At 48.0% G+C, this 24,769-nt stretch overlaps 1 protein-coding gene across 5 annotated transcripts in view; it reads left to right on the forward strand.

Moving 5' to 3' along the window:
- The window catches only part of UBR3 (ubiquitin protein ligase E3 component n-recognin 3), a 2,710,065-nt gene that overhangs the window by 564,780 nt on the left and 2,120,516 nt on the right, over positions 1-24,769 (forward strand). For all 5 annotated transcript variants that reach the window (XM_069616177.1, XM_069616176.1, XM_069616178.1 and 2 more), the window contains exons 14-15: positions 18,539-18,667; positions 18,755-18,807. In XM_069616177.1, coding sequence (XP_069472278.1) covers positions 18,539-18,667; positions 18,755-18,807 — 182 coding nt within the window. The remainder of the gene's footprint in view (positions 1-18,538; positions 18,668-18,754; positions 18,808-24,769) is intronic.

Genomic DNA, 24,769 nt, shown 5'->3' on the forward strand with positions numbered 1-24,769 from the left:
AGGCCATGTCCCATGGTTCGCCGGTTGGGGGAAGGCTGGCGCAGCATCTTGTAGAATGGCGTGCCATTACTTTATATGTGTGGGTTCTGGAGATCATAGCCCACGGCTACTGTCTTCCTTTCCGGCAGAGGCCTCACGGCAATCCACCGGGGAAGCTCTCTTTGAAGAGTCCGGATCTGCTCCTTGCGCCGGAAATCATATCCCTGCTGGAGAAAGGCACCATAGAACTGGTGCCTGTAGCGGAGAGGAACAAGGGATGGTATTCCCCATATTTTTTGATCCCGAAAAAAGACGGGGGGATTGAGACCCATCATGGACTTGCATGGTTTGAACAAGCTCCTCAGGAAGGACAAGTTCAAGATGGTTACTCTCTCTCTCAAGTCCTCCAGGCCCTTCAACATCAGGACTGGTTGGTGTCGCTCAACCTCAAGGATGCTTACTTTCATGTGCCAATTCATCCCAAGCACAAGAAGTACCTGAGGTTCGCGGTTGGCAACTCGCATTTTCAGTTTCGGGTCCTGCCGTTCGGATTGACCTCCGCCCGAGGGTCTTCACCAAGCTCATGGTGGTGGTGGCAGCGTATCTCAGGAAAGGGGGGATTCACGTCTACCCCTACCTGGACGATTGGTTGATCAGGGCATGCTCTCCCGAGCAAGTCCTGGATCATCTGTCAGTCACCTGCCACTCCCTTCACAAGCTGGGCTTCTCCCTCAACTTAAAGAAGTCCCACTTGACACCTACCCAGTGGCTCCAGTACATCGGAGCAGTGCTCAACACATCCTTGGGGCTGTGTTCGCCTCCCCAGGTGAGGGCTCATCACATTCTGCAGATGGTGCACAAGTTTCAACATGCCCAGAGTCTCCTGGCGTGTTCTTGAGGTTGCTCGGCCTCATGGCATCCTGTGTTCTACTGGTGCCAGAGGCCAGGTTGCGGATGAGATCTCTCCAATGATGCAGTGGTCGCAGTCCTCCGGCAGGATGTCTGATCCCGTTTAGGTGCTGCCCTCGGTCGCCCAGGATCTTCTGTGTTGGGCTGTCTGATGAAGGGGGCTCCATTTTGGCTACCCTGGCCGGAGGTAACAATCGTGAGGGGCTCATCCCTCATGGGATGGGGAGCTCATACCAACGAGTTGAGTCAGCGGTCGTTGGTCTCCGTCAGAGTCCAGACTCCATATCAATCTGTTGGAGCTGAGGGCCGTCAGGCTAGCCCTGAAGGCTTTACTGCCATCTGTACGGGGGACGAATGTCCTGATTCTGACAGACAATAAGGTGGCCATGCACTACCTCAACAAAAAGGGGGGGGGCAGGATCTCTCCCACTGTGCAGAGAGGCGATGCAGCTCTGGTTCTGAGCCATCCAGCAGGAAATTTCAATCTCAGCAGTTCATCTGGCCGGAGACGAAAAAGAGGCAGCGGACGCCCTGAGCAGGCAGAGCACGGTCTCTCACGAGTGGGAGCTGGCTCAGGAAGTTCTTTTGGAGATCTTCATCCTTTGGGGGACCCCACAAGTGGATCTCTTCGTCACCAGTGTCAACCGGAAGTGCGAGATTCTGCTCGCGGGAATTTCCTCCAAGAGGAGCCTTAGGGGACGCGTTCGTGGTGGAGTGGTCCTTCCCACTGCTGTACGCGTTTCCTCCAGTCCCCGTCATTCTGCAGGTGCTGCGGATGTTACGGAGGTTCGGTTCCCGAATGATCCTCATTGCTCCGGCATGTGCCAGCGGAGCGTGGTACCTGGACCTTCTTGACATGTCCATCTGCCCTCCACGCTGTCTTCCCTACCGAGACGATCTGCTCTCACGGGAGGGGGGGGGGGGGTCAGGTTCTCCATCCAGAGGTCAAGTCTCTCAACCTTCATGCTTGGTTTCTGAAAGGTTGAGGTATAAGGATTGGTACCTCCCTGAAGACGTGATGGAGGTATTGCTTTCGGCCAGAAGGCCCGCACCAAAGTCCCTGTACCGTTGCCGTTGTAGAATGTTCTGCAACTGGTTCAGGGTAAAGAATGTGGATCCTTTTTCATGTGCCATTCCTGTGGTTCTGTCTTTTCTGCTTTCGTTAGCCCACAAGGGCCTGCAAGTGGGTACCATTAAGGGTTACCTGGCGGCGCTGTCCATATTTAAGCGCTCGTCTGAGGAGTGTTCTTATTTTAAGATTCCTTTTGATTTCTTAGTTTCTGAAAGGACTAACTAATGTGTTTCCACCGTCACCTTTCCAGGTGCCCGGTTGGGATTTGAACTTAGTTTTAAAGTTCCTGATGGGCGCTCTGTTTGAGCCCTTACATTCTTGTCCATTGAGACTGTTTTCATTGACAACTGTATTTTTAGTTGTGGTTACTTCCGCTTGCAGAGTGAGTGAGTTGCAGACACTATCCGCCAAGCCACCTTTCACGGTGTTCCGTAAGGACAGGGTTGTCCTAAGGGTTCGTCCTTCTTTTCTTCCGAAGGTTGTGTCGGAATTTCATTTGATCCAGAAGGTAATTCTTCCGGCGTTCTATCCTCCTCTGTATCCTGGTAAGGAAGAGGAGAGGCTCCATAGGTTGGATCCTAGGAGAGCTTTAAGTTTCTACATCTCACGCATGTCGCGGGTCAGAGAGGACGATCAGCTCTTTGTAGGATACGCTGGAAGGCGTTTGGGTCAAGCTGTTACTAAGCAGACCTTGTCCAGATGGATTATCTTGACAATCTCTGAATGTTCTCGTTTGGCGGGTAAGGACCCTCCGGTAGGTTTACCGGCACATTCTACTAGGGGTGTGGCTACCTCGACTGCTCTGGAAAGGGGTGTTCCCATTCGTAACATTTGTGAAGCAGCCACATGGGCCTGTGTCCATACTTTTGTAAAACACTACTGCCTTGATTCTATCCATGGACAAGATTTGGCCTTTGCCAAGGCGGTCCTCTATTCTGCAATTTGATGGGGCATTCTAAAATTCTAAATTCTTTTCCCACCTCCATACATTGGTACTGCTTTGGGAGACTGTCATAGATGTGGAATACGTCAGAGGACACAATCCCTTCGAAGAATAAATTACTTTCTTACTTGGTAACCTTCTTTCGATGGGATGTTCCTCCGACGTATTCCAAATCGCACCCTCCCAGCCTACCCCTCTACAGAATTTCTTATGCGATTGCAGCTTACGTTTCCGCAAGGCTTTCTGTTTTCATACTGGTAGAAGATTGGTGCCGCATGTTCTTGGAAAAAACTACAACTGAAGCTATGGGTGTTGTGCGTCCTACTTATAACATCCGGTGACGTCGGCTCGACGGAGGCCCTCGAGGGACAGCGTATCGACGTCATTGACGCAGGACGCAGACGCCGAACATTTTTCCAAAGCAGCACAGCTGTGGTGATTACTGTCATAGATGTGGAATACGTCAAAGGAACATACCATTGAAAGAACGTTACCAGGTTAGAAAGTAACTTGTTCACCTCAAAGGTGGCCAATTTAGTGCACAGGTATCTTTTATTAAACTCATTACCCAAATAATTTCCATGAATCTTAAGTGGGCTAGCAGTTATCATATCATTCTCCTAATTACTAAGCCTTGTTACTGCGGTTCTGCGATTATTACTCTTATAAGATATAGGGGTCGATACTGCTCTGTTACCATCTTTATCCAGATCGGCGGAGTCTGTCATAGTCTGCTTGATATTCAGTGCACCAAAGATGTATCCTTCCAAGAATGTTAATTTGGATACCATAGCAGTCAACAAATGCTTTAGTTTAATCTATGTAGCATGAATATTCTCATATACCTTCACAAAAGATGTTGGAGAGGAGTTTAGCTCATGCATCTCAGAGCCAGGGACATTAGAATCTACCAGCAGTGAGCCAATATTAGTAGTGGGCTGAGGCTGAGACAAGAAACAATCGGACAGCACTGAAGGCTCACATATTTTTGACAAATCGGATGCAAATAAAGAGGGAGATCGGGAAAAACATGTACAAGGAATAGCCTGGCCTTCAAGAAATTTAAGAATCTCCTTTGTCTGTTGTACAGTTAAAGATTGCACCATCATAGCAGGACCATCTGATAAGGGACCCCTTTCTGAGTCCAGTGTATTTAGTAGCGATGTATCACTAATACTGTCAATCTGATTGTCCAAGTGATTACAGGCCAGGGTTGCTGGATTTGCTTTAGATGGGTGGGGGTGGAGGAGCAAGAGCAACCCCCTCAAGCTGCTCTCTGAGCAGGGTTAAAGATTGGAGGACAAAAAGGCATCTGGAAGATTGTTCAGTGATGCCAACGCTTTGCTTCCAAGAGCATAGTGTAAGGAACTCATGGTGGCAACACTAAAGATAGACACAAGTGATGACAGTTCAATGGTGTTTCTTAAACTGTATAATGGGTGAGAAGAATGCCTAATCTAAACCTAAATCTAAGATGGGAGCAAGATACGACCATCAAATAATAATAAGGCAGTCCTAGTGGCATCTTGTCAAATAAAAAGGGCCTATACTAAGAAACCTATTTCCAATCCTTACAACAAAGTTAAAAAATAGTGTGGGATTATGTTCTCAAGAAAAGAAAGCAGTGTTCATCCAATGATAAGTCATGGGGGTCTCCCTTGCCCACGTTTTTAGCGCGGGACAAGGCAGGACCTTTGAACACAGCACACTCCTGGGCCTTGCTAGCACAAAGTTGCAGTGCCTTTCAACGATGCCAGGACTTTCTGGGGCCAAGTCTCTTTGCTGCAAAAGTCTCTCACCTTAGAAGGCCTGATATACCAAAAACAATGAGCAAACAAAAGTTCCTTTGGCAATCTTTTCACGTTGGGCTACTGCTCTCGCCCCTTGGATCCCCATCAGCTGGGTTCTGATCCTTCTTACAATGTTAGCCTCCCTCAATTGGGTTAACTATGGCCTTTCACTCAAACAACATATCATTTAACAGTCTCAATGACATTTTGACCAATCCATTGTGGACATCCCTCAGCAGGGTTCACAATGTTTACGGGTATTTCACTGTTTACCCTCAACTCGCAGGCATCCCTCTATTGGGTTGACATTTGCCAGTTTCACGGTTCCATCCGTTTCCCCAATGTGTCAAAGACTTTTGTGTGTACATGGGGTTTTGCTCCACCCTCGTAGGACCACTTCCTTCACACAGGCCTGCCCCTGAACCTTTTGTCTAGCGTTTCTTAACCCTTTAAGTGCCATGGGTATTTCGCCCCAGTGCCAGGGCCTTTTTTGGTGATTTCGGTATGTGGCCATTCAATGGCTTGTAACTTTTTTGTTACATGAGATATCTCGGCCATATTTGGCTCCTTTTTTCCACATGTAGGCGGTCGTAACGCCATCCAGAAATCCTAGGTTGCTGTAGGGGGGTGAGAGAAAATAACCAAAAAGGGGGACAATTTTGGTTTTTTTTCAAAAAATGCCAATAAACTGATGTACAAAGTAGCCTGTGGTTTTTTCCTTGTAAGAGCTAGGAACGAATGGTTTGCTGTGCTGAATTCCCCAGTTTCCTGGCTTTCAAGAACAGGTTGAGTGGAAACGGCAAAAAATTATTTTGATGTGGTTATCAACCGTTTTGTGAGAGGTAGGCGATTTTGGCCATTTTTTGCTAATTGAAGATGCATGGACGGAATGGAAGAAAAGGGTAGGAAAGCTGATTTGGAGGACGGAAAGGCATATATTTCTGAAAAGTAGACAAAATTCCAAGTTTAGGAAGGGGTGATTTGCGTAGGTCAGGCAACAACTAGGTAGGGGAAACTGCCATAGATTGGGGGAAAAGCGGGAAAATGACTGAAAAAAAAAAGTGTTGGACATGGTTGGCTTGGTACAGCAATGGCTACTATGAATTTTGAGAAAAGCAATGCTCCGCTACATTCCCCCGACTCTTGCAGTTAGGAGACCACACATTTTTTGTAGTGTTTTACAAAACAAGCAATACCACAAGCCAAACACTGAGCCATGGTACACAGGAGTTTTACGCTCACGGCCTGAACAGACGCACTTAGCATGTGTAAATCGGGAAAACCAATGTGGTGAGGAACGGCAAGCATACATTTTTTGAAAGAGCACAGGCAGACCTTTTCAAGGGTAGGTGACTTGTGCAGGTTACAAAAGTGTATGGTGCCTAAAGCAGCGACTAAATGTAGGACACATTTGGGAAATGAAAGGGTTGTGTGACAAAGGGCACCAGCAAATGGGTCAACACGTTATTAAAACTACACAAACGCAACACATGGACTACCGTCCCGCGTTCCCACAGGTGTCCCGATGAAAACGGTACCTCACATGTGTGGGTGCACCTACAGGGGGGCGCAAAAGGAAAAGGGTAACCCGCTGGTAACCCCAAGCCTTTCGCCACATCCCATTTTGTTCATGTGGGCAACCTACAGATTTGGGCTTAGGGTGTCGAAGCCAGCAAGGGAAACGGGGAACCCCATGCATTACCCAAAAGAGGACACCCGTGGGAATCCACAGAGGTCTGCCTTGCGCAAATTGCCCCAGTTTTTATTAACCACAATCCCCGACAAAGTGTGATATTTGGTGGGGGAAAAAAACAATGTTCACTTTGTCTGGAGTTCTGGGTAATAAATTCTGGGCCGTTTCGCGCAAGTCGGACTTCTGCGCTTTCCCATGGTGTCCTCTTTTGGGAAATGAATGGGGTTCCTTGTTTTCCTAGCTGGCTTCGACTCCCTAGGCCCAAATCTGTAGGTTGCCCACATGAACAAATTGTGCTGCGACGAAAGACTTGGGGTTACCAGCGGGTTACCCTTTTCCTTTTGTGCCCTCGGTAGGTGCACCCACACATGTGAGGTACCTTTTTCGTCGGGACACCTGTGGGAACGCGAGAAGGTATGATATCTGTTGTTGGCGACCTGTTTCGGTGAGTGGACACAGGGAAATGTCTCTGAAATTGGCTGGAAATCAAGACAATTCTCAGACATTTAGCTCTGGCCACCCACCGAAACACACCGCCAACAACACGTGGCCTACCTTCCCACGTCCCCACACGTGTCCCGATGAAAACGGAACCTCACATGTGTGGGTGCACCTACCGGGGGCACAAAAGGAAAAGAGTAACCCCAAGCATTTCGCCACTGCCCATTTTGTTCATGTGGGCAACCTACAGATTTGGGCCTAGAGTGTCGAATCCAGCAAGGGAAACGGGAAACACCATGCATTTTCCAAAAGAGGACACCTGTGGGAACCCACACATGGACAAATTGGAGGGGGGACCCATCTCATGTACCCATCCCCAGGGACAGATAATGGGGGGGGGACATGGCACCCACTCCATTGCGGCTGGGGGAACGGGGGTCAATGCCCCATCCCATTAGAAACTTCCCAGACCCTTTGGGGTGCCCCACAGCCCCCCCCCTAAAAAGCGTTCCACCAGTTTCCATTTTTTTCTTTATTTACGAAACTTGCTTTGGCGCAGAGGGGCACCTTGGTGTGTCAATCTGCGCCCAGGGTGCCCAAAACCTACTGCCCCATCTATTGGGGGGCCTGTCCCACCTTTTTCCATTTCCTGTTCACCCCTGGGCGTAGTGATGATCTGCCCCCAGGGGTCTCTGGTGCTGTGGCCCCATGCTTTGGGGCCACGGGGGGGAAGGGTGGCCACTTAGCTAGTAAGCAGCCCCCCCTCCCTCCGCGTCACAAAGGGATCTGTATTGATCCGGTGACATTGCTGCCCGCGAATCGCACACCCTGCACTCGATCCGCGGGCAGCAATGCCACACAATGGGTATTGTTGTAAAGGGGAGAATCTCCCCTTTCCAACGATACCCGCCTCGATCCCCAGCTTGAAATGCAGCCAGAGATCGACGTGGAGAAAGAAGGGCACTCACCTTCTTTCTTCACTGCAGCAGTCGAAAATGGCTGCTGCAGTGATTTTACTTTGTTTCACGCCAACGTGCTTTACGCACGCGGACGTGAAACTGAAGGTAATCCAGCCCCCTGGCGTTGCAGGGATCAAACCAAGCAGAGTGCCAAAACCGGCGAGCCGGCTCGTCGGCGGCAACCTGGAGCGGTTTCCAATGACGAGCCTGCTCGTCGGTGGCACTTGAAGAGTTAAAAGTTCAATCACACAAGTTCTTTTTTCTACAAGGTTGCCGCCTGCAACCTTGTGCCCAGCACAGTTCGATTTTACTATCTGTGTTCTCCGACTCACCGTCTGTGCTGAACGATTGAAGGTTCTTGTCTCGGGAGTCAAGGCGGGCCCAATGGAGGCAATCGATTCTCCCTGCTTCAGTTATCAGCACAGGAGGGTCCTGTGTACTATTGACACCTGTCGCACCACACGCCAGCTGGATTTCCCGGTCTTATGGTTTCCCTTTCACAAGTCTGAATTGAAAAGGGCAAGGGCGATTCCCTCCTCGTCCCTCCAGGTCTCTCTGCCTTTCTCCTCCGTTTGAACTGCCAGTCCGGAATAGCCGCTTTCTCGTGCGTTTGGCCTTGCTCGAAGTGTGCTTTCGTGCTCTGCTTTTAGTCCCTGTGGGGAAGGGAAAGGGCCGTCAGGTGTGCATAGTTATAGTCAATTGCCTAACTCTGCATATATGTTGGAACAACGCAGGTAAACGGCTCGGGTGTTGGTACGTTGTCTGTCACGGTGTAGGAAAGTGTTTCTGTTGGAAAAAGCCGGGAGAGGAGGGAGGAAAGAACTTTTGAATATCCTACGTGTTAGGATAAGGGAAAAGGTGTTATAGGGAAGGTGGTGCTGCGTCTCACCCGTCTGTGTCCCACTTCCACTCACCGAGGACCCTTCATCCAGGTGATCCGCCCGCACTGGTCTACCACCAGGAACTTGATACAATTTCGATGGCCGTGTCCTGGCCACCTGGATGACAGATCCCTGGGGACTAGCGGGCGGGACACCTTCAGGTTTCTTACAGTAGGAGTTCATATATGCGCCAGTAACAATCAATTGGTGTTATGCCTACTCACTCTTTTGAAGCTTCAACCTTCGATTGTATATTCGGTCCACATACCACCGCAGACTGCCGCAAACTGTACCAACTCACTCTTCGCATCAATGTAGTTTTTAAAGGCAAGTGTGCACCATGCACAGGAGTCCTCTGGGCACACTGTTACCCTGCAGTTGGTTCCACACAAATCAGGACACTGCCACAGACTGCAGCAACTAGAATGCAACGGAATGAGGCAAACCTATTTCTGGTGGAATTAAAAAGGCTGCAATGTATTAGTTACAGCACGACCAGTTATAGGGAAGAGTCCTCCATCTTATGCTGAGAAGTCTCAACCTTCATGCTTGGCTGCTGAGAGGCTATGGCACAAAGTGTGGGGATCTATCTGACAAGAACCTGGATGTACTCTTTTTAATCAATCTTAGCTTGTTCATGGCATAAGCACTCGGGCTGGTGCTTGGAAACAGACCCTTTCACTTGACAACCTCTTCTGTTCTTGATTTTCTGATTTCCATGGTCCTAGGAGGCCTTCCGATTGGCACTCGATTGTGGTACTTTGATGTTATATTGCTCTTCAGTACAAGTCTTGAGCAGTGGTTTTTGCCACCATCCTCCATCTGAGCCTTTGTATTCCTAACCTTTGTGGTTGTTCAGCGTTAAGATGATTTTCCTGTTTGCCATCACTTCTGTGAGGCATGTGAGTAGGTTTCAGGCTCTGTCTCTTAAACCACCTTACCTTGACTTTTACAAGAACAAGGTGAGTTTGGGTGTGATGCCATCCTTCTCAAGGACTTTCCCTGAATGTCTTATTTCCCTTCTCCTGGCCCATCATAGACTGAGGAGAGGCTTCATCATCTGGAGCTGGGCCAAAAGAGCTCTGTTCCTACGTCTCCTGAATGTGGGACTTCAGGAAGGTTGTCCAGCTCTTTGCTGTTCCAGGCTCAGCTGAGGTAGGCTTTTACTGAACAGATCCTGTCAACATTGATTGTTATCGCATTTCCGAATGCTACTACCTGTTGAACAAAGAAGTGCCTGCATAACTTGGGTCACTTTCTTTTTCTTTTTTTAACATTCTTTTTTTTTGATAAAACATTTTTTATTGTTTTACATTCACAAGAACACAACATCAGCTTTTGTGGATTAGCATGTTCTTCCCAAATTCAAATCTCGTTAGATCAATTGACAATCACCCATGACATTACCCCTGGTTTTGTGCGATTAAACCATATCCTCCTCAGAGCACACCGCCGAGCCCAGCCGGCTCTAAGGTCCATCCTCTTCCCACCTCCCCCATATTTTGTTCGCCTTAGTAGGGCATCCTCTGGCGGTATATACTCGGTGCTCTATAGTGGCACAAATGTTCATATCTGTTGCCCATTGCTCCATCGTTGGGGACTCCGGGGCTCCCCATTTTTGCGCTATATTACGCTTCATCAATCCCGTTGCCGTGTTCAGTAGCAATTTGCCCCATTTAGTAAGTTCAATCTCATCCGGAGCCCCCAAAATGAGAATCTTCGGGTCTAGTGGTATACGGCACGCCAAAACATTGCCCAGTACCGCACAACACTCTCTCCAGAAGGTGCGGATTTGGGGGCATGCCCACAGGATGTGAAAGAATGTTCCCTCCTCCTCCCCACAGCGGAGGCAGTTTGGGTTCAAGGCTCTCTCCCATCTATATAGTACCGTTCTGGGGTAATAAACCCTGTGTAGGATTTTTAGTTGAACCAGCCGGATCCTGGAAGAAATGGCCACCTCCCTCGGGTGCATTAGTACTTGGATCCAGTCCTCTGGATCTATCACCCCTACATCCACCTCCCATTTAGCTTTCAAAGTCGTGAGTTCTGGCGTAGCAAAGGATGTAATAGCGTTGTATAGGATGGAGGTGCATTTGGAGGGGATGAGAGCTGGTAGTATGTTACGTTCTATGGGTGTGTACTCCGGGATATTGGTGCCTGCAGGTATATGGTTTCTTAGGGCATGGGCCAGTTGTACATAGTGGTATCGCTCAGTGCCCGGGAGTTGGAATTTTTGCTGGATAGTTTCAAACGATGCTACCCCCCCCTCACCAAGAATGTCCCCAACCCTCAGAATCCCAGCCCTTACCCATCGGGGCCATGGTTGAAGCTTCTTAATCTCAGGGAGGTTACAGTTTCTCCACAGGGGTTGTGCCACCGTTACACTGTTTTCCCACCCAACGAATCTGTGTGCCTGCTTCCAAACCATGATGGTATGAGCCGTGGTCGTTGGTGGGAGAGGTCTCGGAGTAGTGTGGTATAGTAACTGCCAAGGTTCGGTATCGTGCATGGTCGCAATCTCGGCTTTGATGTGGGGGAGCTCCCTGTCTCCATGAAGCAGGTCGTTGACCACTGCCAACTGTGTGGCCCAATAATATGTTTGGAGGCGTGGGGCACCTATCCCACCCTCCCAGACCGATCTCTGGAGCGTGGTTAGCGCTATCCTCGGCTGACCTCCCCCCCATATTAGTTCCCGAAAGAGGGAATCAACCCTCTTAAAGTCGGAGTCTGGGATCTTTAGTGGGGCATTTTGTAAGACATAGAGAAACCTTGGGAGAGTCATCATCTTGAAGAGTGCCGCTCTTCCCATGGGTGTAAGGGGGAGAAGCCTCCAGTGGTGGACGTCATTGACAAAACGGTCAAGGACCGGTTGAAAGTTGTGTAGTGTGTATTCGCTCAGGTTTGTGGTCACCCAGATCCCTAAGTATCGAAAACCATGGGGTTCTATTCGGTACGGACATTCCCGAGGGTCAGCTTGCACGATGCCTTTCACCGGGAAGAGAACTGATTTTCCCCAATTGATTTTAAGCCCACTAAGTTCACCAAAACGGGTAAGCATCTGTGTCACCCTGGGGCAAGACCGAGTTGGGTCCCTCATGTAAATCAGAAGGTCATCCGCGTACAAGGAGACACGGTCCTCATGTCCCTCGGGCCACCTGAACCCCGTCCATGCAGCGTCCTGGCGAAGCCAGAGGGCCAGGGGCTCAATCGCCAGGGCAAAGAGAAGGGGAGAGAGGGGACAGCCCTGTCTCGTGCCCTTTCCCAACGGGAAGGACCGGGACGGCCAACCATTCACTCTGACCTCTGCCCGAGTGTTAGTGTATAGTAGTTTCACCCATTTCAGGAAGCTGTCCCCGAACCCCATACGCCTCATGACTTCCCAAAGGCAGTCCCACCTGACCGAGTCGAAGGCTTTTTCAAAATCTACTGCCAGTAGGGCGAGAGGGGTGTCAATGATCGGGGCCCGCTCCAGAGCCAGATGGAGCCGGCGCAGGTTCATACGTGTCGATTTGTGTGGCATAAAGCCACACTGATCCGGGTGGATCAAGGTATGGGTCACTGATTGCAGCCGGTTGGCAAGGAGCTTGGCGAGAACCTTGGCCTCGCTGTTAATTAAAGAGATAGGCCGATAAGAAGCACACTGTTCCGGGGGCTTGTCAGGTTTGGGGATGACCACAATGGTGGCTTTACATAAGTCAGGTGGGAGGGTGCCCTGGTCGCGGGCACCAAGAAACATCCTGTAAAGGGGGGTCGCCAATTTGTTCCCTCCAAGTTTTTGCCAGGTCTCGGCAGGGAACCCATTAGGGCCCGGTGTTTTCCCCGTCTGGAGTTGCGCTAGGGCTCTGCTTATTTCGGATTCAGAAAGGTCCGACTCTAACTCCTCCCGTTGTTGTGGTGTCAGTGTTGGGAGAGCAATCTCATCGAGTAGGGTCGGGTCGAAGGGTGTTGTCGGGACCCGGTAGAGCTCCTCGTAAAACTGGGCAAAGGCTTCTGCTATTTCAGCATCCGTTTGGTACCTAACCCCACTCGGGGCAACAATCTCCCTTACATGACGCCTCCCCTCCTCCCTCCTCTCCAACCAGGCCAGCATTTTGCCTGCCTTGTCCCCCAGCTCGTATATCCTCGCTCTGGTGTCCCAGTGGGCCTGTCTGGCATTGTCTAGCATGGTATTTCTGAGGGTTTCTGTGGCTAATGTGAGGGACCTCTGAGTCTGCGGGGTAGGGTCAAGGACATGCGTGCTTTCAGCCTGAATCAGTTCGGCTTCCGCCTCTACTATTTTTTGGAGTCTCTCCCGCTTTTTGTTTGCTACCCATGAGATGATTTCCCCACGTAACACCGTTTTATAAGCCTCCCACACCACCACCGGGTCATCCACCGCTGGTATATTTATGTCAAAGTATTCGTCGGACACCTCCGTGAGGCTGTCTACCAATTCTGGGAATCCAAGGTGGTAGTTGTTTAGCCTCCATGTTCTAGGGGGGATCACCGATTGTGTTCGTATTTCAATTAGTAAGGGGGAATGGTCTGAGATTCCACGGGGGAGGAATTCTGCGGATATTGCCCTGTGCAGGTCTGTGTTCGGGACGAGAAGATAATCGAGTCTAGAGAGGGAGCCATGGGCTCCAGAGTGGAACGAGTAGCCTCTATCTTGGGGGTGCAGCTCTCGCCATACATCTCGGAGGCCTAGGGCGGACACAAAGTTAGAGAGTTTCGTGGGAATATCAGGATTGCGCCCCCTAAGGTGGGTACGGTCCATAGTATTGCACATGACGTCATTAAAGTCTCCCCCCAGGACCCAGCGATCTGGATGGTGCTTCCCAAGGAGAGTGGTGAGATCCTCCAGTAATCCCTGGCCCAGTCCGGGTGGGGAGTATATGGACACAATGGCCAGTGTTTCACCCCAGAGTGAGCCTAAAATGAGTACATAGCGACCCCGTGGGTCCAGTTCCACCGCATGAGGGGAAAACGGGAGCCTCTTGTGTATAAGAATAAGGGTGCCCCTGGATCCCATCGTGTACCCTGCATGGAACGCGGTCCTGTAGTTTGTTTTCTGGAAAAAGGTGCAGTGAGTTCCCGCTAGGTGTGTCTCTGATAGGAGGGCCAAGTCCGGAGCGTGCCTATTCAATAGTTGTTTAATCAAACACCTTTTAATCCCAGAGCCCATTCCATTCACGTTCCAATTAAGCAGCTTAAGGGATCTGGGGCGATCGAGTGGAGGGGGGTGTGTTTGTGGGTGGGTCATCTAGAATTTCTTGTTGGAGGGTACGCAGGATACATGGGTCGGGAGAGTAGTCTCCCCTTGGTGTGTCTGTCGGGAGCATGGTCCCAATACATAGCGCTGCAGGGTGTAATGTTCAACGGGTTATATTTGGGTCTGCGGTTGAACATGCTATAAATCCAAACTAACAAAGCAACCTTAAAACTTTCCCTTTCATCCCCCTCCCTATACTCCACCCCAACTTGAAGTACCTGTCGCCCAAACATACAAGAACAGACTGGCAAAGGGCAGTCAACTCATCAACCAAGAACTATTCTTAAGTTGCCTTGTTCCAACCGTGGGGTGCTCCGCGTTCCGGGCCGCCAGTTATACAGACATCGGGTTCTCAGTTAGTTCACTGTTAGCATGGTCTAGTAGCACGGTGCCGGATCTCAAAGCATAATTGCGGGTGGGTGCCTTATACTCCATTTCAGTCATTATCTCTGTTTGGTTGTGCCTGGGGTTGGTGTTGCGGGAGTTCAGGAGGTATCCTGTCTCGTCTCGGGCGATTCTTACCGTTCCCTTGTCTTCCTTCTGGCCTCCAATCACCCTCCAGGTGTCTTTCTGCCCAGCTCCATGCTTCGGCTGGGTCCGTGAAGTGCACCGTTGTTCCATTAAAGTATATTTTCAGCTGCGCCGGGAATAGGAGCCCGTATTTCACGTTGAGGGTCTGGAGGCGTTTTTTAAGGGGGCCAAAGGATTGTCTAGCTCTTTGCACCTCCCTGGTGAAATCCGGAAAGAAACCTATCCTAGAGCCGTTGAACATTATGGTGCCCTTAGTTCTGGCCATTTGGAGTATTGCGTCCCGGTCCCTATAGTTAAGGAGTTTCACAATCACTGTGCGGGGTGGGGCACCTGGGATTTGCCTGCCAGTTGGCATTCGATGGGCCCGTTCAATGGAGAAGAAGTTCGACAAGGTTTTAGGGGCAAAGATGTCTGCGAGCCATTGCTCTAGGAACAGTTCCATACTTGCTCCCTCCGTTTTTTCTGGCAGGCCGAGGATCCGAATGTTGTTTCGTCTTGCCCTGCCCTCCGCCTCTTCCACCCTTTCTTCCAAAGCTTTGAGGCGGGTAAGCGCTCCTGACATTTGCTGGTTCGCTGTTCTTAAATTGTCCTCTGTTTCGGATATTCGACCCTCGGCTTCTCCGGTGCGGGCTGTAAGTTTTTGGAGGTCGTGGCGCAATAATGATACCTCTGCGCTGATGCTATCCATTTTCTTTTCCATGGAGGTCCTCGAGTTCGCTATGGCGTTCATGACATCCTTCAGCGAGATGTTCTCCTCTGCTTCTGGTGTTACGCTAGTACCGGGTTGCTCTGGTGGGGGGGTTTGGGCAGGGGTCGTATACTGCTCTATTTTACTCTGCGTTGTCATGCCTCTTGCCTTGTCCTTCCCCATATCTGCAAGTAGTCAGTGGTCCGTGGTCCGTGGCAGGTCGGCCCCACTCCTGCACTGTTTATAGGGCTTGCAACCTGCGGTCTCTAGGGCGATTTACGGAGCGGGTAGGTGCAGTTCCGAAGTTGGTAGGGTAGGTTTTGTTGGCGCCCCACGCTTGCTGGGTGGGATGGTTTGTGCGTTTGGAGATTGTTCCCCTTTGCATCGCCGTACCCCCTCTCCTTGTGCGTTCCGTATGGTTCCACCGGGAGGGTTCTACTCCTTTTGTGTAGCGATATGTGTGTGGTAGTTGGCCCTAGTTGTGGCACCACTGAGAAGCAGTTATGTCCCAAGCACCCAGTCCCAGGTCACCACAAGTCTGCAGGCACTTCAGTCGCTGTTCGTGCCGTGTTTATTGATGGTCCTCCCTTGGTATTGTGGCTTAATGCGTCATTTCAGGCGTCACTCTGCCGCTCTCTCCCGTACCTTTCGCGGGGCCTCAAGCCTCTAGCAGCTCTCTCCCTCTCCCCAGAGCAGTCTCTGTGTAGTCCGGCCTGTCTCCGGCGGGACAGCGGCTCCGCGGGGCCGTGGGGGTCGGGGTCGTGTGTGCCCGAGAGCACAGCGCAGGATGTGGCTGCTACTCTTCCACTCGCGGGCAGCTCCCGCTTGAGCGAGTTCGCAAGCTCGTCTCTCTCCCCCCCGCCCTCCGCTATGTTCCTGTGTGGCTGTTCCAGGCACCCGCTGAGCAGGGTGTCTGCCTCCTTCAATTGGCTTCGGCGGCCAAACGCCTCCGCGGGGCCGCGGGGGACAAGTTCTTGTGTGCCCGAAAGCACACGGTAGGATGTGTCTGCCGGCAGTGGGGCCCCCGTACCTTCACACTCGTCAGCGGTTCTCCGGTGTTGTCGTTACTGCTATTTCAGGCACCCGCTGGTCAGGGTGTCTATCTCCTACAGTTGGGCCTGCTCCGGCGGCCAAACGCACCCGCGGGGGCCGCGGGGGACAGTTTCGTGTGTGTCCGCGGCACACAGCAGGATGTGCCGTCAGTAGCGGGCCCGCCCTCCTTCTTAGTCGCGGGTAGCTCCCGCGTGTGCGACCCGCTCCGCCCGGCAGGAGTTCACGGGCTCTGTTCTTCCCACCTCTGTCTGCCGTGGTCCCACGCGGCTACTCCGGGCACCAGCGGGATAGGGTGTCGGTCTCCCGCAGTTGGCGCCGTATTGCACGTCCAGTACTAGTCCGTCGCTCCGGCGGCCATCTTGTCTATTATCACCGTCTCGGGCTTCCCAGACCTTTTGCGCCCATTCGGTGCTACGATTCGGGTCGGTAGCACAGCGACCCGATCCTCCGAGGTTCCGCTGCACCCGGGTCTATTTTCTGCCGTCGTGAAGCCCAAATAATCAGGATATTTTCAGGATTTGGCTGGCGGCCGCGGGAGCTCCGAGGAATCACGTCCTCATCCCGTGCTCGCTGGCCACGCCCCCCTTTTTTTTTTTAACATTCTTTATTAGAATTTTATAATATAAGACAGAAACTGGGGGACAGGAAGAGGCAAGGAAAAAAAGAAAAGTTACTGGAGAACAGAAAGAGAAGAAGAAAATAAATCGTGGTGTCCTTGTTGTTGACTTCAGTTAGGTGGCAACAAGGGCCTTTCTGTACATGTTTGCCAAGCATTATCGCCTGGATTACTTAGCTCGTCTGGACACCTGCTTTAGCCATGTGGTACTCTCTAGTTTCCTGGTGTACGCGAGTTCCTTGCCCTCCCCAAAAATTAAGTTCTGTACTGCTTTTTGTCTTTTTCTAAGATAAGTCACCCACTAGAAGAACAAATAAATTTGCCTCTGTCAAATTCTTCGGTAGGGATTAGTCATCCCCAGAGATTCTTTATCGCCCTCGTACGTCCCCCATATTTCGGAATGCTCAAACCCTATGGCAGTTCTGCGGTTCTTCAGCCTCTGAGTACAAGGATAACTGTCAGGAACTGAGATCATAGTGCGCAGCCGGCTCCCCCTAGAAGATATTTCTAAAATGAATTATCTGTTGGACGTAGGACTAATCCCTCAGAATGAACACTTCTGAAGCTAAGTAGTTTATTCTTCAGAACCTGTTAGCTCCCTTAGTTCCACTGATCACTCCACAAATCTGGTCAAGCTAAATGTACAGATGGTGGTAAACACACTGAGAATTAGGTGTGCCAAAGACATGTGAGGCAATGGCAAATGAGCGCCTTTTGGTTTCAACACATGTTCCTTCTTAAAGATTACCATAGCGACTAAGAGACCCCATGCCCTGTAGTATATCTTGGACCATTCATGGCTATTTGGCCAACAACACTGTGCATTATGGAACTTGTAGTTTTTCTCCTTATAAATGCAGGCCTGCAAGATCCAGAAATCATAGTGCTCTTGGTTAAAAAAACAGAACTTGTTGAAGGTATCGCGCATGACATGGGGCCCAATGTCAGTTATGGCTGATCTAATAGCTATAAAGTACATGATCTGCTAGACAACTTTTTCTTTGCTGATTGGGGAAGTGATGATTGAAGTATTCCCTGTGTTTCAATTATGATCAAATCTCCTGAAACGTGGAAATGTTTCAGGTTCAGTTCCAGACCCTTATTTATGAATTTTCTATATCCTTTTTTTCAGTCACTAAGTACATAAACTGTAAAGATTTTCACACTTCCAGATATTGGGCAATGCCAGATTTAGGTTTTTTGGTTAGTGTTTAAGTTGCAGAAAAGCTCAAAATGGCTGAGTTTAGGTTTATCTGTTTTTAACTATTTTTTTTTAAATCAGCCTTTTTTAGATTTTGCTCCATATGTTCAATACCAGGAAGAGCTGCTCATTATGACATGCAGTTCTCTTCTAAGGGTAGAATAAAAAACAAGGAACACCAATACCAAAACTACTGTATTTTTCAGAAACGTTACATTTATATTGATCTTTTAATAGTGTTGTTGTTTGTATTGTTTGCTCATTTTCTATTACAATCTGCAATGTGCAACTGTTTTGGAAAACTTTACAGTATGACGATAATTTAGGAAGGAGTGTAAACACCTGTATGTTTGGTTGTAGTACTGAAGAAATAATGATTTGAACACTTTATTGTAGTGGGGGTTCTGCAATCATAACATCGTTTGTATAGAACCATTGATACTTGATGCGTGATATTTTTTAGCCAACATTTGTCATGCAATATTGTCCATATTAGGCCACTGACGTATTGAATGCTCAATTATTTTACAGGCAAATTTGTCTGAAATTCACAGTAACATGTGGGTGAGAAATGGCCTACAAATTAAAGGACAGGCCATGACCTATGTGCAGTCCCATTTCTGTAACTCAATGATTGATCCTGATCTTTATCTGCTGCAGGTAAGTTATTACATGACGTTTGTGGATTTTTACAAACTCCAGTACTTGCTTTGAGTAGTGTATTAAATATTGTCTAACATTTTTAAGGTCTGTGCATCAAGGCTTGACCCAGATTACTTCATTTCATCCGTGTTTGAAAGGTACGTGGAAAATAATAGTTTACTTTAGATCTCAGCTTATTTGTAAAATTGTTTAAATGTATCCAAATTAGAAACTGATTTAAACTGCATAATATGTTGTCGAAATCCTTTCACCACCATTCTCTTTTCATGCTTCAGGGGCGGAAGTGTGTTACAAATGGAGGTATGCCTATGTATTAACATTTCAACCTATTCGGTCTTCTAGTGCACCAAGACAAATTATGGGGCCAGGTCAGGGGACCTGCTGATTGCATGGTGCAGTGAACACTTTTCTCATTACACCCTTTAGCTAGAAGGTTCTACAAATCACGCACATAATTCATAAGGTGCAACTGCCTGCAGAAAGAGGGGCGGGGTACAGTTGCTGGGCAGAAATCGCTTCACATCTCACACAGATGAGCTTTGAATGCTTCCACCCAACCATACCTTCCTGATTGGAGGAAGAGCATTTGGGGTGATGCGCCCACAATAAACCACTGTTAATTACCTGTGTAGTTGTGTTTTGGGCATTGGAAACGAGTCCTGTGTTAGGACTACTGTCCATTGTGCATTTTACCCTGTGCATGACCTGCTTCAGGGCTGGCCTAGCTGTTATCGAATCCAAGATTTTAAAAATGATCCTGCAAGATTTCAAGTTTAGAATGGGACCTGGTGGACAGATTTCATTTTTTACAAAATGCTGTTTTTTCCTCTGTTTTAACAGTGCCCCATCTCTAGAAGCTAGTTTAAATGCATAAATGTGTCAGGGGACCCTGGGATCATACATATCTTTACGAAGTCACAAGAACCTTGTTGAACATTTTACTATCAGGCCCTGTCATTTTATCAGCCACTCGTTTGCCTGATCCCAATACAACATGGCCACCTATCTTCTTGGTATTCCATCAAAGCAGCCCAGATCCCCTGCACCAGCATTACAGATTCTCCTGCACATCATTATCACTGAAGAAGCATTAACAGTAGTAGCCACCATCAAGTAAGGATCACTGTCTCATCCAATAGCTTTCCCATCAGAGCTCCCCACGGCCCTGAAAGGCCAACCTCATACCTCTGAAAAGCGAGTAGACATGCACTTAACTCAGTCACATGCCGCACTGAGGCTAATGGGCCTGATGCGCGTAATAAAAACTGAATCATATTGATGCCATGATCCATGCAAGCCAATGACTCTAGCCCAGCTTGGCCAGCCTTTCATAGGCACCCGCATGCTGGTTTTATTCCACTTTGTGCCCCCTGCTGAATGCTCATTTTAGCATCACAGTGAATCAGTCCAAATAACCTCTCCAGAAGCATAATTTGAGTCTAACTGGAAACCATTAAATATGGATAGAACAGAAATACATTGGTGGGAAAGGAGTTTTACAGCCCACAAAAGTTAAACCACACAGTGGAGTTGGGGTTAACTTGCATGATGTTAACTGCTACGTTAAGGACATGTAAAAGCCCATTAAAGCTAGTTAAGCTGGCAAACTACTGCTGACTTTTTTTCCACTGACAAATGTCTTTGCAAATATGCAGAAAAATAGTTTTCAAGCTTTCCTTACCCGATATAATATACTCTGAAAGTCCTGATGTTTAAGCTCATTACATTTTGCATTCTTGTACAATACTGAAAACGGAAATGTTGAATTTCTGTATTTGTTTTTGCACATTTAAACACAATTGTATGTGGGCGGAGACACCCCCCACTCCCTCTTTCCCCTCCCACAGCCTTCTTCCATAATCCCCTCGCATTACTTATTACCCCAACCTTCCCCCTCACATATAATGTGCAGTAAATAATTTGGCATTTTTGCCCGCTGTATTTTGTGCTGCGCAGTAATTGGAGGATACCATAGTTGTATAATCCCACCAATACGTGGAAGACTACAAGTTAAATAATGCAGTGTGTTGGAAGACTACAAGCCATCATTGACTGATACCCTGCCATTTTATTGGCATAACATGAGATTTCTGTGAACATTCCTCTGGTTCATTTTTATAGAATTAAAAGCAGGGTTCCAAATTGAAGTGAGGTGAGATCCTTGTAGCCTAGCTGAGGCTGTTTGGCTCAACACCAACAGCTATGAAGAGCTATTTTAACCCTGTGTTGTGAAATGTGTTCAGTATATAAAAGATGCAAAGTTATAGTTTGCATCTTGTGTAGAACCTAGATTTGTAGCACTTTAAGTACTACTAGTTCCTGCTTAGTGGGTGATGCATGATCCATAGCAGTTACTTTCACCACTTGCTTGTCACATGTTTATTTTGACCTCTGCTTAAAGGTCTGGTCCAAACAAACCATTCTAATGAAGATACCACCTTTATTTTATTAGTCATTAGCACCCTGGGAGGCACCCTCCACCAATAAGAATGTTTGGAGCATGGGCTGTGTTAACTAAGGAAAGCCTGTGTTCCGAGCATTCTCATTGGTGACAAGCACTTCCCTTCCCTGCTCCACCTTCACCATTTAGCACCTGTGTAGTTTCTCTACACGGGTGCTAATGGTGGCCTTTTTTTCAAAAGGAAAAGAAAAAAGAAACGTGCCTATGTGGTGCGTCTCGGTTCCAGCAGTGCTGCTCTTCAAGACGTCTGCTGTCCATGTTGATGACGTCACAGTCCTCAACACGGACAACAGACTTCCCTGACAGCACTTCTGGAGCAGACTTGCAACATAAAGGTAAATTGCTTCCTTTTTTCTTATTTTTTTTTACAAAAAAAGACCATTAGCACCCGTGTAGGGAAACTACATGGGTGCTAATGGCGATATTCACCTCAGCGGCGGGCAGACCCTGTTGGTAATGGCACCACCGCCCTCGTTAAGGGACCCTCGCTGCGCTCGGCACCTTAATTTAGGCGGCGGCCCACTGAGGTGAATATCGCCTCAAAAATGCCTGGAAGTAGCCTGTTGATTAGTTTGAAACGCACATTCTCACAAAAAAGAAAGACATCATGGAAATGTTCTCCACAGCTGTAAGAAATGTTAAGAATGCATATTTCTAACTTGTTCAATTCATTACTTCCTCACCTTCTAATGAAGACTGTGGGCCCTGCTGTTGTCCTTGGCTGATTAGGGAATACTTAAAACAAACAAAGACACAGAGTTCGTTTTTTGTATGTGATATTTGTATAGCACCCACCTGCTATTGTGAAATTGCTTTAGGCTGTCTCAGAGTTAATGACCAGTACATTGCTTTACTTGAGAAGGACATTGCACTATAAGTTTGCTATTTCATGGCCATGTCTTTTTTGGCAGAGATTACTAGTTCTGTAATGTTTTATTCAGCAGATTTCTGTGTTGGGTGTGAGGTGAACCAATTTAAGCAATAGGACACATCCAGCTGACGTGGGGGATAATGCACTAAGCAACATGTATAAATGTGACTGTCTATACCTAGAGCAATTGGTTGCTGTTAAGGGCTCTGCTAATATATATGCACACTGCATGTACATATGGTGAACATTACAAGAAGATTGTGTCAGGAATATTAGTTTAAACAGTGCATTGCCATGGTCTGAACATACATGGTAAATGGAACATTACCTTGCATGGAAAGTTCATTGCATGGTACTGTGTGTTTACGATTGATTGCAAAAGACAATTTTGACACATGGTAAAATCAAAGTTATCTTATATCTGTGCCTTTGATACCGTGGCTATATCAAGCATATGAGGCACTCCTGCTGCTTTTCAGACAGCTGCAATTTCTCTTTTTCACTTTATCACTTTGCCACTGTCACACACTTTCTCTCAAACAGATGCATTGTACACTGTGTGCAAACACAGATTAGCTCATTCTGTAGGCCCCACTCATTACCATAATCAAGTTGCTAAGGGTTATAAGTGCCATGAATATATGATTACGAGATGAGGCTGCCTGAGACATGGAAAAGCCCTGGCGTTCAGTTTACCATCAGTAGTATGTTGGCTGACAGGCGGAGAGCCGTTTCAAACCTAAATCTAGCTCAGGTGCTGTACTCAGTGGGCCAATTGGGACTTTTGGCTATCAAGACTATGCCCTTCAAGGGCAACAAACAGTATTCATCAGGCTATCTGGGCAGGGTTCTAAATCCGTTGCAATTTCTCTCCAAAGTATAGGTGTGTCTCCAAAATGTCTCAAATGCTTACACCCAAAGACTGATAATGAATTCCTGCGCCCTTCATGCCACACCTCCCCACCACTTCCGTTACCTGGTTTTTAGGTCACTTCATAACTTCGGTTTTAGAACGATGCTGAAACACTGCAGGGGAGGGGGATCATCATGGAGGGGTCAATGAGATAAGAGATTAGCAAATCCTTCTCATTGCTGAGGGATTCCGCAAAGTTTCTGAAGTTCCTGACAAACTGGATTCCCTGTCCCTTGACCTAATGAAAATGCCATGACTTTTTCTCTAAGGGATTGCCAGCGAGATCTAGGTAAGTGCAAGCATACTTATCTGTATTTTGTGGAGGGGAAAAAGCAGACAGAAGCTTAAATGTCCTCCCTCGCAGAGGCTAACCTTTTCATTTCAAGGTGATAGGTCTTACCTTTAAGGAGAGCAATTAGGATGTCGGTTTACAATGGCAAGGATGCCGAACTGGGACATTTCTCTGAGGCTGCCAAGCTCAACATGCCGAGAGGCAAGGGACAGAAGCGAGTTAAAAAGTCGGAAAGCATGCTCAAACAGAATGGAGCAGCATACTGCTATGTAGCATACTTGTATTATGTTAAGTTAAATCATTTTTATACTGCACCAGTCACCATGTATGAGCTATAGCGCCAATGCTTATACCGAAAGTAGCATATTGTGACCCCACCAAGGATGGAGATCTTGGCTGTGGAAGAATAGAAAAGTGCTTCAGTCATGACGGAGTTTGAAGGCGAAGCAGAGTAAGATAAATATGAAAGATTTGTAGAAGTACAGTAGATGTGATGGAAGGTAGGGATGGGGATTGTGATAGTATGCACCACTGTAGTGTCAGTAAAGGGTACATTAAAGGAGTGCTTGCATTTGTGTAAGAGGTTGAATGATGGTCTTGAGTTGTGCTCAATCATCTCCATGTACTTTGGAGACTTGCTTATCTGTTATGTGCTACCACAACCTGTCGGACCCCAGACTGAAATTTCTGACACAGCCCAACCAGCTGTAAGTGGTGACGGAGCCCAGAGTGGGCTTTGTGCAAGGTGAATGCAGTGAACACGAGGAGAAAAGCAACAGGCAGTGTGGACCGTTAGTGTCATACCTCCATGGTTACTTGCTGGGGTTGTCGTGTGATTGGGATCAAATGCTCACATTTACTGTGAGATATGAAGGTCTAGATCAAAGAGTCCAAAAAACTTCAAAATTGTGTCTAAATAGCTTCAAATTATAATTCCTAGGAAGAGCAAAGAAACTTGAACCTTGTATCATTGTTCTCGGCTTGATTTGGCCCATGCTAAAATGTCACACGTTGATATTTGGACCTTTGCAAACCCATCCCTACTATGCATGTAGCACCTGCCTCCCTTTTGAGGTTTTGAAGCTATCCAGGTAGCTAAAGACCCTTTCCACCCTCCTGCTTTATGTTGTAAGCTATGGCAAAAGGCAAGTTGATGCTTTGCCTGCATGGTCTCATGATTGACTGGATTATCTGACTGTCTAAATCTGCCATGGGCATGGCATAGGGAAGGGTGTCAAAAGGGGGGTTTATATCTCTGGGAAACAGCAGTGCTCCTCAAAATGCTCTGGAAACACCCTTAGGTGCTTGCCTGCTAATGCACATTTTGTGTTCGGGCCAAAGTACATTTGCACAATAAATTGTTTATTTTAGTTATTATTTGTTGTTAGTTTTATTTTAATCTTTACACAAACATGTTATGATATAATATTTTATTTGTATCGCGCTTGTACACTTGTGTTTCAGAGCGTGACCAGACAAAGGGAGGGGAACAAGGGAGAAACAAAAACGACCATTTTACCAGGCCCAGTGACCTTGAGAACGCGCAAGTGCATGATGATACA

Source organism: Ambystoma mexicanum, chromosome 9, assembly GCF_040938575.1.
Source record: "Ambystoma mexicanum isolate Mex_15411 chromosome 9, UKY_AmexF1_1, whole genome shotgun sequence".
Classification (NCBI taxonomy): Eukaryota; Metazoa; Chordata; class Amphibia; order Caudata; family Ambystomatidae; genus Ambystoma; species Ambystoma mexicanum.